The following is a 15,385-nucleotide window of genomic DNA, read 5'->3' on the forward strand; positions in this document are numbered from 1 at the left end:
CACGATAATAATATATTAGACGTTTTAGTTCGTTCGCGTGTTTGTTTGTTTTGTTTTCTTAATGCGGTGAATTTTATAAGGTACATGAACTCTTAAAAAAATCGTACTAAACGCCTCATTTTATTGATTTAACGTTCACATGAAATTGGGGTTGAGTTAAAAAGAAGATATAAAAGGCAAAAATTATTCAGTAGCGAACTTGATCCACGTGAAAAGCCTCCGACATGTTGGTTGGATACGCGAAGTTGTATAATTATATAAGGTTCTGTATGTCTCTTAGTATAGTTGTGTTATACACGCGGGCGTTTTAATTATAGTGAAGTCTCAATTGTATTGTGGTACGTCTGTCCTACCCCACGAACCGGAACAAACGAGTTATTCGCAGTAAAATAAGGTGTCTTCATCTATATACCGATTTGTCTAATTGTGATCTTGAATTATTTGTGGAAGTCCAGAGAAGGCTTAAAAGGTAGATAAATATGAAAATGCTCTGAATTAAATAAAAATAACAATTTTGTTTTTCCTTTGATGTGTCCTCCGTCGGACGGATTCCTTTTGTTTGTTTTAGGTTTATTTTGTACAAAAGTTAAGGTTTTTTATTTATCGATTGAGGCACTACGAAGTCTGCCGGGTCAGTTAGTTATGAATAAAAATTAGAAAAAAGTAATGAAAAATACGTCAACAATTCAAAGGTAATGAACACACGTCATTCGAAGTTTAAATTTGTGTAACAGTAAATTTCTCGTAGTTCATTCAGACTTCTCGCTCACTTCTCGAATAAGTTTCAAAATTAAAAACGTTCTATTACCGGAGGCGACGGTGTAAAAAAATATTATTCAGAGCGAGTCCTTGTTATATAAGTCGGAGGAACTCTAAAACGCAGGCGTCGGGGAAGGCTTGCGTGTCTCTCACAACGTTTATCCGAACGAAACATTTCACCGATAATAACTCCACACAATATAATAATGCGAATAATAAATAAAAATCGAAATAAAATAATAATTTTTAATGTCGTAATTGTGGGCCGGGGGCCGTGGCGGCGACTGCGAAACATACTCGGCGGCAATTTGATCGTGGACTCTCCAGTTCCTTATATTGATTCCGATGGAACTTTAAAAGGTTTAATAATGGAACTGGTTCGCCATAGTCATTACGGGCATCTGTTCCTTGTAATGGAATGAAATATTACGTGCGAGGTTGGACAGGACCCACTGTACTTACGTCTATATGAGAGACGTCCTCACTAAATGATACGTTTTGTGTACCAGTTAAACTCGAGCTGTTGCTATAATATTTTTTGTGTCGTTGTTCATTCAAGTTTAAAATAGATTTGCAGTACATCTGCAGGTTACGATCACGTCAATAGTTGGCTGATTTTTCGTATGAATAGAAATAAAATAGAGGTATTTTCAAACACTTGTTTTTACAGAAATTTTTTTGTTGCTTAGATGGGTAGACGAGCTCACAGCTCACCTGGTGTTAAGTGGTTACTGGAGCCCATAGACATCTACAAAGTAAATGCGCCACCCACCTTTCGATATAAGTTCTAGTCTCAAGCATAGTTACAACGGCTGCCCCACCCTTCAAACCGAAACGAATTAGGCAGAAATAGGCAGGGTGGTGGTTACCATCCGCGCGGACTCACAAGAGGTTTTACCACCAGTTAAGAGTTTGTAACTGTTATAGTGTAAATAATTATTTTATTCAGGTATCATATTTTGTGGCGACCATCTGTTTTACCGTCGTCACCAATTGCAATTTAAATAATGCAAATAATTGAACAAATTTAACTCCTGAGGCGATTCGTAGCCGCGCTCATTATTTATGTAACGCAAGGTAAACAATTTTTCTATCGGAATTGAATCCAACGAAATATTACATCTTGTTTTTCTAATTAGTTACAAACCGTGCAACGCGATGTTAGTGATTGATCAAAATTGAAGTTTGATATGTTTACGATAATGGGTTTTAAGTAGTTTGTTTTTCCTTTGTTATTGTACCGTAAAAACAGATGTTAGGTAGTATTATAAGAAGATTGGATCAGAGAAGGTGCTTACTTTGAAAGTGTTGAGATATCGTATTTTGTCAGAGTATCGCGGGTTGCAGATACATGATACGGCTTATATTCAGACGCTACAAATCATTTATAGTTTTCGTGGTTACATCTTACAGTCGTCAGACAGTCGCCGTATCTTTTTGCGTAGTATTTATCTGAGATTAGTTAATTATATTTTAAAAGATTCCCAGCTAAGAAAGTATTTTCCTATTATGTTGTTATTTTCCTATATATATTTAGTCCCTAGATTATCATGTTTTTCCCATAGACACAGCCCACTGAGTTTCTCGCCGGATCTTGTCAGTGGGTCATGATTACGATCCGATAGTAGATTCAACGAGGCACTGCTCACTTGGTTACTTTGTCCAGCCTTGAAGCAATTGCAGGTATCTTTTCGCTCACCAGTAATGTCATCTGCGAATGTAGCAGCGTGTATAGGGAAGATCCCAGCACAGAATTGTGTGATATATCCAGCTGTATACCGTAGAAGTTTTAGAAGTCCTCGCATTCGTGCACTTAGAATATGTGGTCCGATAGGAAACCTTATCAAAAGCTTTTTGAGCTTCAAGCAACGGCTTTCTTCGGACTTGATACGTAACAAATCTCAATTGTTTTGGCCCAAAAAACTAGAAAAGATTTTCTACCCGTAAATCTGAAGAAAAAACGCAATCTTATATCTTTAAACGAGCAATTCTTGTAGATAAATATACATATGTATATAATCTGAATCTCGGAAACGGCTTCAACGATTTTCATAAAATTTAGTATACAGGGGATTTCGGGGGCGATAAATCGATCTAGCTACGATTTATTTTCAGAAAATGTTGTTTTATTCGTGTTTTCAATAATCAACTTTTTCGATAATCAACTTAAAGATAAACTTTTTTTTTTATTGACAGAAAATAGCAAATAGTATAATCATATATATTATAAATATGTGATTCGAATTTAAATATAATTTCAATCATCAATAAATAAATCTCCTCTAGTCTATAATTATATATTTTTTTATAAAGCTCCTCTAGTCTATATTAATATAAGAATTGTTGTTGTAACTGTTCTATTCCTGTGTTGTTGTTTGTGTATTTCTCGTACCGATTCGTGGAATAATATTTGCACTAAACTTGTAGGGGTTTTGTCTACAGTCTGCGCGGTCAGAAGGAGACACGTCGGGAGACCAGTCTTGTGAGAGTTCAGACGAGGGTGTCAGTCGTGACGCACCCAATCACCAGGCCCTCTCCGGTCATCAGGTGCACCAGCCCCACCAACAGCTACCACAGGCACTATCCCATCAGCCACATCAGCAAGCCCACAATATGAGCCATCACGCCCCAGTGCACCAGCAGATAAACCACCAAATCACACATCAGCATCAGAGGAATTCGCCGAGGCCTCTTGAAAGGGAGCTAAAAGTATGCATAAATTATTTTTATTTAACTTTTTTAATACTAAAATACAAATTTTACTCTTTTTTATTTTTACTGCTTAGATGGGTGGACGAGCTCACAGCTAAGCTGGTTGTTAAGTGGTTACTGCAGCCCACAGACATCTACAACGTAAATGCGCCACCCACCTTGAGGTATAAGCTCTAAGGTCTCAGTATAGTTACAACGGCTGCCCCGATCTTCAAACCGACACGCATTACTGCTTCACGGCAGAAATAGGCCGGGCGGTGGTACCTACCCGTGCGGACTCACAAGCGGTCCTACCACCATTAGTACTCTAATACACTTTTTTTATTGCCTTATGATTACAATATTCAAACACAAACTCATTCAATTTAGCAACATTCATAAATAAAGAAACTGTAGACAAATAATAAGTTAGTTTTAGATATTGAATTATAGTAAAATTTCTGTTTCGTTCAGGTACGAGACGACTTCGAGTCCCTCAAAACTTCACTACATCCCCATCTCTCCTCTTTAGCTTCGCTAGCCCAAGGAGCTCCACTGTCAACATCCAACAGTGTCTTTGCTCTAGCCGGAGCAGTACCGGCTAGTGGTTTCCCATACGCACCACCTGCGTTCTTAGCTCCAGCACCACCGCCTCCAGCACAACCAGTGGGCTCTGCTTCGTCATCATCGTCCGAAGGCAGTGCCGCTGGGTGGAGCTTCGAGGAACAGTACAAGCAAGTTCGCCAGGTCAGTAATTTGGTGCTAAGTATTAATTATGTTTTTTATTTATTTTATTGCTTTGGTGGGTGGAAGAGCTCACAGCCCACCTGGTCTTAAGTGGTTACTGGAGCCCATAGACATCTACAACGTAAATGCGCCACCCACCTTGAGACATAAGTTCTAAGGTCTCAGGTATAGTTACAACGGCTGCCCCACCCTCCAAACCGAAACGCATTACTGCTTCACAGCAGAAATAAGCAGGGTGGTGGTACCTAGCCGCGCGGACTCTCAAAAGGTCCTACCACCAGTAAAATATGTATCTATGTCGGATTATACATTTTATCCAACTCTTTATCTGGATAGAATCTTCATAAAACCGTCGTGCAATAAGTGAAGAATTTAACGGTGCATGTTTACTTCTATAAAACTATAAGCCGATAGAAATGTGCCGTCAGAAATAGGGTAAGCACATATAATTGACTGAGCAGCCCACAAAAACACGCGTAATAAAGTCGTCCGCAATCTGCTCAAAGCCCTGAATGGGCCGGGTGACAGCGGATTATTATTTCTCATCCCACTGGGGCCGGAATGACCCTCACTTGTTTTGACAACCCTTCGTACAAACCAATGAAATATGTAACAAAGGGAAACGGGTTAGGTCGGCCATTGCTGAACGTTTGAAGTATGTTTTATTGGGCGTGTGTGTAATGTTGGCAACACTGAATAATTTAGGAATAGGGTGAGCGGGGGAACAACGCATTGATTTGCTGTGATTACCGCATTATGATGGGTATATATTTACATTTCACTGGTGGTAGAACGTCTTGTGAGTCCGCACGGGTGTGTACCACCACCCTGCCCATTTCTGCGGTTCTGAGACCCTACATCTCATGTCTCGAGGTGGTGTCTCGATGACCACTTAACACTAGGTGGGCTGTGAGCTCATCCATCCATCTAAGCAATAAATAAAAAATGTAAAGGCAATGTGGTGCTTACCGAAATGTGACGTATATCTTTTAAGAAAACGAACATTCCTCAACTTAAGAAAATCTATGCTAAATTATGCAAAAAAAAAAAAAATATGTTAATATCATAAAATTACATAATCATCGAAGACTGTGTGAAACGGCCAATAAGGTAATATTTGGGTATTTACGAATTATTACAGAATTTACTTGTGACGACCGTTTTAAGACATTAAAACCCCTTAGTATCTGAGACTTATAGGTATTTTATATCCGAATTTTATTTTGTAGGACCAGACCGTTGCAATGAGACTTTCATATGCGAATATTGGCATTCATTTATAAGAATCCTTTGTGCGTTTCAGAGCATTTGCGGTATCTTCAATATGAAATATAATTTCATTATATCACTTTTTAGCCTCACATATTTTAACAATACACATGTAATATTACTGTTATCGTGTTCAGCGTATTCTATGGATCACCAATAACACCCATCTTTTAATTAGTGCAATCCTTAACAAGCTGATTAGTTTTTATACATACTTACATACTGTAGTTACCCTACAGTAACAAAATTAGAGGGTAGTTAGCACAATATTCATGGGTCGATTTTTTTTTTACACCTACCTATGCTATTAGCCTTGAGAGGCTATTTCAGCTTCTCCTTGACGTGTAGTTGACCTCACGGGGTTGAAACCGGAGTGTTGCTAACAGTGACCCTAGCAAGAGCAGTGCTTCGTGGAAGGGACGATGAATAACAAAGTGGTCCATAGTCGGTCATGACCGTGACAACTGTAAAATATTCCAAATATAGGAAATAATAAAATGGCAATAAAAACGAAAGATTAAGCCGTAAAAGTAGATATGTAAATATCCTAAAAATTTTCATGATAAAGATAATCATGGGCTTTAGTTTGAAAAATGGATCAGCCCTTATACAGTGCAATTGACACTTCAAGTTTGTGTGATTTGTCTTGTATACATTTCTCTAATTACTAAGCCATCAAGCCATCAAGGGGATCCATCAGCTCATCTAGAGTAATAAAAATAACCAGAACCTAAAGTCTATCTAGAATAAAAAATGAATAAAACCTTTAAACATTTTTTATTGACACGGGACTTTTAACACTAGCACACAGAGAAACAAAACGTAAGACATACATAGTTATATTAAATAGTGCCACAGTGCAATACAAAAAAGGGTGAACAAAAATTCCTCCAATTACGGACATAAAGCTATTGTACTATTGTTAATAAATAAAAATTACAGACTCAATGCAGACTATGTAATTATAACATAATAAAGCGGCTAATTTCGGTGGGCATTCAATTAAGTAGTGGCTTTTGTGTCGAGGTACATTTTGATATTGACGAGGTATTCGCGGATAGGTTGTATTAGCGCCCTCAACGTGGCATAAGGCGGAGGTCACGATTTCTTTGTGGTTGCAACGCCTTTTGTAAAGGTGTAGGCACACTTCAACGGAATATTGTATTATAATTAACGCCAATTTGTGTTCATGTTTTCAATGATTGAATGCATTAAGTGTTCTTTCTTGGAAAGTTATCGTATTTTTTGCTAACTAAATTGTTTGCATATAGCTTAAAAAGAGAACAATTATTAATTACCAATCCAAGCTGAAAGAATATGACAAAGATTTATCTATTATTTATCTACATTTCTTTATTGCATTTTCTATATGTTTCATAATTAACATTCAGAAATGTTAAAAATATTTAGCACTGAACTTTCATATACTCATTCATTGTTAAGTTATTATTAAGACTCAAGCTATAGTTGGGGCACTGAGTTTCCATTGAAGAACCCGCATAATTAAATACAACTATTCTTCATATTTCTGCCGCTATGCAGTTACGGATACCGGCTTAGGGTGGGAAAGCTATTATAGGATAGAATCAAGATTTTGACTTCATAATCTCTCGCCTAAACTTCTTCACATCAGAACGCATGATTGCTTCGCGGCACAAATAGGCACTAGACAGGGTGGAGGCCTACCGTTATGGATTTTCAAACGCTCTACCACTGCACACTGTTGCACAAATGATAATTATTACGAGTTTTGTTACACGATGCTATTCCTTAATTGCTGAAGTTATTCATGAGCACGTGTTAAGTAGGTTTTTTTATTATAAATACCTTAGCCGCCTGTGGGATTTGAACCCCGGCCCGGTCGCAACCTTCGATCGGAATATATCAGATGTCTAATCCTTTAGGTTATGACGACTTCTATATAACAAGAAAACAAAAATAAAACATAAAATTACATTTAAATCACTCCAGTCTTAATTGTCGTGATTGGCGTTTATAAGCGCACGCACAAAAACCATGCTAAGGTTTTACTGGAATGTATATCGACGCTTGGAAGGCAAACGTGACTAAGCGACAATAACTGCTTTGCACATAAATGATAGGCAATAACCATATTCGATCCGCAAAAAATATATATTTCTAGGTCTATTAAAATCATTTCAATCCTACAGCTACTAGCTAGATTCTAATGCAGCTAGATTCGTTAAAAAAAAATTTTTTTCGGTATTTCAACTTTAAATTACCCTACTGTAAAGTTCACGCATTGTCGCTTAGTCACGTTTGCCTTTCAAGCGTCGATATGTAAATGTGTAGACGACTGTTGTAGAAATTCAAGGAATTTATGTCGCCTTACTATATTTACCTTAGTGTTGGCTTCTAAATCATTGTGGAATGATTGTTGTTCGATCGTTTTATTAGCTGTCATTATTGTTGAGCTGTCAGCTAGGGCCTTCGTAGTGTCGTTTTAATGGTCGCGACAAAGTCGCCTCCAGACAGGAATGGCCAATTTTTTTTTCTTTGAAAAACACATTCACAAAATGCGATGATCAAAAATAATTTTAATGAAGTAAATGATAATTTTAGTTGTATTTTTTTAAAAGTAAAATAGCAATGTTTGACTTGAAATACAATAAAAGAAGAATAAACAAGTGTGTGACAGAAACAGAAAATGAATAATACGTTATGTTTAGATTCACGCATCGTGTAGTTTCCACAAGCAAAGCACGTTTTTAGTGCATTTATCAAAACACGAAGAGAACTCGCCGGGGGGTATTTCATACACGTGTGTTTGATTCATTCAAATCATAACATTTAATGTGAGTGCAAATTTTTATTTAACAAAAATTGTCTTGGATATTAGATTTCAAAGCGTTTAACAATAAAAATTCTAGCCAGTTCATTTGCATAGGACCCGTACAGTTCCGTTTTAGAATTAGCGTATCAAATACCATATTCCTAACAGAGACTTACAATCCCTGTTTTTTTTTAGATTCAGTTGCTGATGATTTTCATAATTATGTTTTATTTATTATCTTATACGCCATGTATTTTAAAAACATTATGAATTCAATTTTTTTTGCACTTGTGTTCACGAGACGTCAAGTTTTCATTTTCATTTGTTTTGCGAGCCCCCAAAAATGTAATTGACGCGCTTGTGATATTGTATATAATGATAAAATACGTATTTGAATTACGAAGATAGATTCGTAAATACGAAAACGGTCTGAAAAAGAAAAGAAAAAAAAAACGTGTAATATTATTGTCTCGTTCGAATCCCGAACACAAATAAAAATCCCGTAAAAAAGTAAAATTACCACACCCAGTGTCACGCCGGACGTAATCTCAAAACAAGCTTGTTGTAAATGTTTTTAAATGCACATGTCCTATTAGATTCGCCGTAAACCTTTTAAAGTGGCGGGCGCGCGCAGTAGGTTATGGGCGCGTTCAAAAAAAAACACTAATGATTTTTTTTTTACTGGCAACCCAAACGATTAGCCAAGTGAGCCATCGTACTGGTATTCGAGTGTTTTGGATATTTATTCCGTCTAGACGTTATCTCACGAATGCTTTCGATACGTTTATCGTTGGGGTGGAATGTTTTATACACTTGAAATTAGTTATTGAGCTTTTACGGCATTTTAAAAGTTTTAAATTTAAATACCGGTATATTATAATAATATTTTGGAGACATTAATTACGTTTAAATTTTATATTTGCAATCTGCACCTCTCACAATCATTAGGTTTATTAGGTTTTTTACTTCTTGATAGTTTTAGAACTAAACCAAAATATGTGGTTCATTATTTGGTTATATGTGTAAAGGGAGTATCAGAACCGTTGGTAAAGATAAAACAGTATATATAATCACAAAGATAATCATGAAAACATGTGGTCTTAGTAAGTATATAATATTATCTAAGCCAGTAATGTAAAACAAAGTTAGCTTTAGGAACCAATCCGAGTTCCCCGGAAATTGCGGATGCCATGTTACAATTTATATAGACCTAAAATTCTTTGAGTGCATACTAATCTTATTTAGTAACTAGCGGACCGCCCCGGCTTCGCTTGGGTAGTAGCGCACGCGATGTAAAGAATTTTAGGTATTTTTTTACACATTGGGTTACATTATTGGAGTTTTAGTAGGGATCCCAATTTTTTTTGAAAATGTTATAAATACCTATGTCATTCGGGGTTAGTGTAGCTTGCTACCAGTGAAAGAATTTTGTAAATCGGTTCCATAGTTTCGGAGCCAATTCAATACAAACAAACTATCAAATCTTTCCTCTTTATAATATTAGTATAGACAATTTAACTTTGAGATAATATGATTATGATTTAATCCGATAACTAATTATTACCTGGACTTATTGGTATTGTTTTACGAAAACGTTTTCAAAATGCCCCATATGAAAGTCAAACTCTTATCTGCCCAAGCATGTCAACATGTCAACTGCGCATATATTTTCCTGCATTTCTATTATCATTCGACAGCTATTTTGAACGCTAAATAGCACTTACTTATTTACGTACTTCGTAAAATCTCAAGACTGAATCTCAAGTTACGTTCCAATAAAAAAATCTCAAAGTAATTAGCTTAACGCGTACTTACTACCGAGTCAATCTACAACTTAAAAACTTATCGGCCGTTAATTTTTATGTCATTGTCTTACGTCATACGAAATTAGTTTAACATTAGATGCTTCGGATCCTAGTTAAGGTGCGTTCATACTATATTTTCTTTTCATTTAGTTTACCAACTATTAACGTTTAAATAGACGATTTGTCGTCGCAATTAACCTTAAAATGTCGAGTTGTACATAAATCGCTGTGATTACGTGTAGCGACCTGGCAAGAGAAGTATTTCTGATCGGTCGGTCTTATGTAAAACTTAGCTAGTATTTTATATTAATATCTAAGCATGGCAGTAGCGTTAGGGAGGTTTTAATTTAACTAAAAGAGTGTTGTTTTCCTTTAAACAGTTCCATTGAGACTCCGACCTCATGTCTCAACGTGTGTCTGTAAAAATGGTAATAAAAAAATCTGTGACAGCCGTACATAGTAATCGTAAAATGATTCGTCACTGACTTCGGATGTCATTCGCTTTTCAATAATGACATTTTGACGAGACGAGCATATCACTAATTACTGGTTGAAAATAATTATTGCCACGATAATTCCTATCTGTGGATTGTGTGTATATTGTTTGAGTCAGCCATTGTATTTTACTAATGCGTTACACATATAACTTAGGTTTTTGTGAGCTATGGAGTCGGGGCAACGGACAAAGCTAGTTACGAAATCGTTAAGCCCGTGAATTTGAAAGTTGCGTTTCCGTTGTTGAAATTGTTCAAAGAGAATTTTATTGAGGCAGATCATTGAGCCTATTCGTTCACAATTTATTATTGGACATTCGTGCAACCATTCGTTCGGTGTTAAGCAGCAAAACACCTAATTTGCCGTATCAATAATTTTATATGTCTATGCCTTTTTGTTTAGTAGATTTCGTTAGGCTGGGGATCGCGATCATAATATAGCTTACGTTTCTCTTTTATCAACATTCGTCCTTTCTCAATTTTAAAATTCAAATGGTCCCCTAGCACTATGATATCCTTGTTCAAACGAGGCTTGAAAATAGCTTTGGGTGGTAAGCAGCGGTTTTGTAGTACTCTGGGCATTGTAATCATCCATGAGCAATCAGGTTCATTTAACATTAAACGCGTCGTATGATTGAATGTCGAATGACCATTAAACTATTTCAAAGCAATCATTTGAGGCGTTTTTTAAATTGGAATTTAGATTTTACGATAGCCTTTTTTTCTACCTATTCGCCGGTAGCCTAAGATGCTATTACAGCCACGACCGGACGGGTAGCTGAGTTCATGGGCTCAACTTTAGAGAATTTGCTAACACTAGCTCTACCAAGAGCAGTGTTTCGCAGAATCTACCACCAGATCGGAATCGCGACCCACTGAGAAGATCCGACGAGAAACTCAGTGGGCTGTGTCTATGGGTTAGAGTACAGCTCTACAGCAGTCTTCGCGCCCAAACGAGTGTAAGTTGAAAAGGTTATTGTTTTGTTATTTTAAAAGTAAAAAAATACCGGTTTAAAATTTTGAATAACGCACATGCAACTACTATTTACGCTTTAATCTCGCGGTCCGTCGTGATATCGCCCCGAACTGACGCACCCCAACCGACTCGTTATTTATGGCAGACAGTGAACAGGGTACAAACCGAACTACGATGCATTTCGAGAACGTAACTTTTTAGCAAAATTTTAAATTTACATTTCATCGAACACAAGTCTCTTTTAGATCTTGTGAGTCCGCACGGGTGGGTGGGTACCACCACGCCGCCTATTTCTGCCGTGAAGCAGTAATGCGTTTCGGTTTGAAGGGTGGGGAAGCCGTTGTAACTATACTGAGACCTTAGAACTTATATCTCAAGGTGGGTGGCGGCATTTATGCTGTAGATGTCTATGGGCTCCGGTAACCACTTAACACCAGGTGGGCTGTGAGCTCGTCCACAGAACTAGGTAACAGATATAGCTAAGCGCATACATTAAAGTCGATGTGTGTATGTATTGTCCTTCCCGTAGATTCTTAAAATAGCTGGACCGATAACAAAGCAATTTTCAGGAAATATTGAGATAGACTTAGCGTGTAGGTCAGAGTCAAATCAAAGCTCATCCGGCAAAACCGGTATTGATTGATTTGAATAGATAGATGTATTTATATAAAATAAATACAAGGGTTAAGAAGTAAGGTATTTTTTTAGTGAGAACTTTAGTCTTTTTAATACGCTTTTATTAGCTTCATACGTATGTTAGAATGGACATCCATTGTATGTATCGGAAACTTTGAACTTCATTTTGGACCCCTTCGAAACGTCGGACTAACTCGAAATTTGGCATACTTATCAAGGACCGATGACAACTCAATATTTTAAACAGTTAGACCCGTTATCCTTACTAGAATAATCAGGATTAGCGATTTTTTGATGGGACCAACTCCGAATTTTTATATAAAAGCGTTTTTTTTTTAAATTATGTATTATTTATTTTCGTAAACTTGCTCATTTAAAAATAGTTAAATTTTATACGTAAGTCAAATTAGAAAATGCGCGTTATGGAGAGAAAAACGACACAAGTCATTATATGTACTATGTTACAAATAAGTTTTTTTATATAGTTATTTCATTCTAGTTTTGTGGTCATGTAATAGGTACTTCGGTAAATAAATATTGCCTTTTGAGGCTTAAGTGAGCTGTTTATTTGCAAATATTAAATGAATACATTATGTTTGTGTATTCTGGGGAATTCGAATGGTCACCCAAACGTTTTTCGTTGAGATGTTAACAAAGAAGTGTGTATATACAATCTTGACATACACTTGATTTGTATTTAAAACGTTTAAATTTGTTTTAGATATTTGGTTGTTATAAAGTGTTCGAGTGATTAGAAGATTAGTAGATTCATAATAGATTCATGGTAAACATAAGTCACATTTTTTTTTTCAAAATCGTCTTTATTACCTTACATTCTTTTATTACCTAAATGTAATCTGATGGATGACGCTAGAGATTTTAGATTTAACATGTATAAAATTCAGGTCACAATATTGCATAAAGAAATTTTGCTTAATGTTCAGTATCGACAAAATATTGAATATATTCGATAAAGAGAATATACGCATACATAGGTACATATTTATGGAAGCGTCAAGTATGTCTGAAAAAGTACTGGGAAGATTTCAGTGTTATTTGTGTCATATCAAAACTATGCAAATTTAATCTCCACGAAATTGTTAAGTAGACGACTGTATTCATTTGGAACCTCTCAAATACGGGACTCTCATTAACAAAAGTCATCAATTTTATTTAGAAAGCAGCCAATCTTCACCCGTAAACGTGAATGCGGTACTGTAAAAACTCAGTTTAGTCAATTACTGGCATTATTAATCTTAATATACATAAATTACGTGTCACGTTGTTTGTCCGCGATGGACACCTAAACTACTGAACCGATTTTAACTTTTTATTTATTTTAAATATGTGTTTTGTTCCAATTTAGACCATAGGATGGTTTTTATTTCGATTAATGGTCGCAATATTTATTAATTAACAATAAAATGATTTCTTATGTTGATTATTGTTATTAATTGTAAGTTTCATAAGTCTAAAAAAGGTGGTGCCTTAAATAAGTTTTTAGAGACAATTGTAATACTGTCCGACATTAATATCTCATAGATGGCGCTGTGTTAAAAATACCAACGTTTCACATAAGCTACAATTTAATGGCATCAACACCACGTGTTGCTGAGGCTAAAGTATAAGTGAAATTTATTTCGTATTAAACGCAATACAGTGAAATCCAATTGTTCTTACTTTGTTAATTTTTGGTATTAGCACAGCCGGCCACGTGTTATTTAGAAACAAAAACCTTAGCCACAGCAACGTGTTGCCGGGTCTGCTAGTATTAAATATTTCGAATTATTATAACTAACGTTATACGCGCGACCATGTGTCTCAAGTCAGCGCGCATTATCGTCTCGGGTGTCCCGTCACTCCGAACTGCACTCCACTCTAAATAAACTGCACTATGAATTCTTAATTCGATATTTTATTTCTGCGTTCAAATGTAAATATAAAGAACAGAAATTAAACTTAAAAAATTAACGTACGTGATTTGTTTAACAGTATACCTACTGTTAATTTCCGAAAATATGTAAAATATTTTAAAAAAAAAACAACAACATCGGTTTTATATTGCGATACCTAATTCACAATAATTTGAAATACAATTTAATATCAACAAATTAAATATTAAATCTAAATTATACGTCTTTATTGTATTTCAACGTAACAGCTGACATTATATGATCAGTTTCGTGATATTAGAATATGACTAATTCTCTCAAATTCCAAAAGGGAAATTAAACTAAAATAAATTGCGAAAATATTTGTATGATAATTCCCCTTGCACGGATCTAGTTTCGTTCTAGAGGAGGCACGCGCAAGGATTGCGCTGGGGTGCGAGGATGGGAGTACTAAAATAGTCGGCACGGGACAAGGGGAGCATCTGCCAGTTATAAATAGCACCCTCAATGTAGTATCAAGGACGCCAATGTTTATATCGCGTGGTCCTCTTGATCCGAACATGATCTCTCTTTCGAATATAATTGCATCCATCTTGTTTTCTTAGATGACTTTAGGTAGTTGTTCATTGAGGAAAAGTTATGACCGATATAATTTGATTATGATTTATTATTAATTTCCATATCTTCCGTATATCCTGTACAGAAATCTCGGGCTTGTTAAAGAAACGATTCGAATTTATTATTTATATTACAACTTCCTTCGCTCGCAACTCCCTATATCGATACGAACATTTGGTAAGGAGTTTTTGCTCCAAACATTCCTATAAAATGTTTATCGCCGAGCGCGGCGCACATGTGTTCTAAGCCCTCTTCAGTTGATCATTCTAAAATTTCCAGATTGCCACCCCGGGCAAAAAATAAATAAATCCATAGGCAGCGACAAAAAAATGTCCCGAATCCTTGACTTGGATGATTACAATCCCCTTGAAACAAATTTACAGTTATCGTAGTACACGAACACGTAGCGTGTAAAGTAATCTATGCTGTTCGTTTATTTGAATTCGTCGTTCTGTATTCGAAAATCGAGTTCAATATAAAACTGTAACACGAAATCGGTTGAATGATAATAATGATTGGAATTCCGTTTTTAATTGTCAAGTTGGGCAAAAAAAACTGTAACACGAAATCAGTTGAATGATAATAATTATTGAAATTCCGTTTTTAATTTTGAATTTGGGCAAATGAGCTCATGGCTTGCTTATTTGAGTTGTCGCGGCAGTCCATTGACAAAGCTATAGTTGTTGCTTATTTTGAAGCATAGG

The 15,385-nt window shown here is 35.9% G+C and overlaps 1 protein-coding gene across 8 annotated transcripts in view; it reads left to right on the top strand.

Moving 5' to 3' along the window:
• Positions 1 to 15,385, top strand: part of retn (retained) — a 163,851-nt gene that overhangs the window by 50,503 nt on the left and 97,963 nt on the right. For 4 of the 8 annotated variants that reach the window (XM_089735344.1, XM_089735349.1, XM_089735345.1 and 1 more), the window contains exons 2-3: positions 3,187 to 3,468; positions 3,925 to 4,197. In XM_089735344.1, coding sequence (XP_089591470.1) covers positions 3,187 to 3,468; positions 3,925 to 4,197 — 555 coding nt within the window. The remainder of the gene's footprint in view (positions 1 to 3,186; positions 3,469 to 3,924; positions 4,198 to 15,385) is intronic. The other 4 variants (XM_089735346.1, XM_089735351.1, XM_089735347.1 and 1 more) reach the window with 1 other exon arrangement.

This window comes from Bombyx mandarina, chromosome 19 (genome assembly GCF_030267445.1).
Source record: "Bombyx mandarina strain Sakado chromosome 19, ASM3026744v2".
Taxonomy (NCBI): Eukaryota; Metazoa; Arthropoda; class Insecta; order Lepidoptera; family Bombycidae; genus Bombyx; species Bombyx mandarina.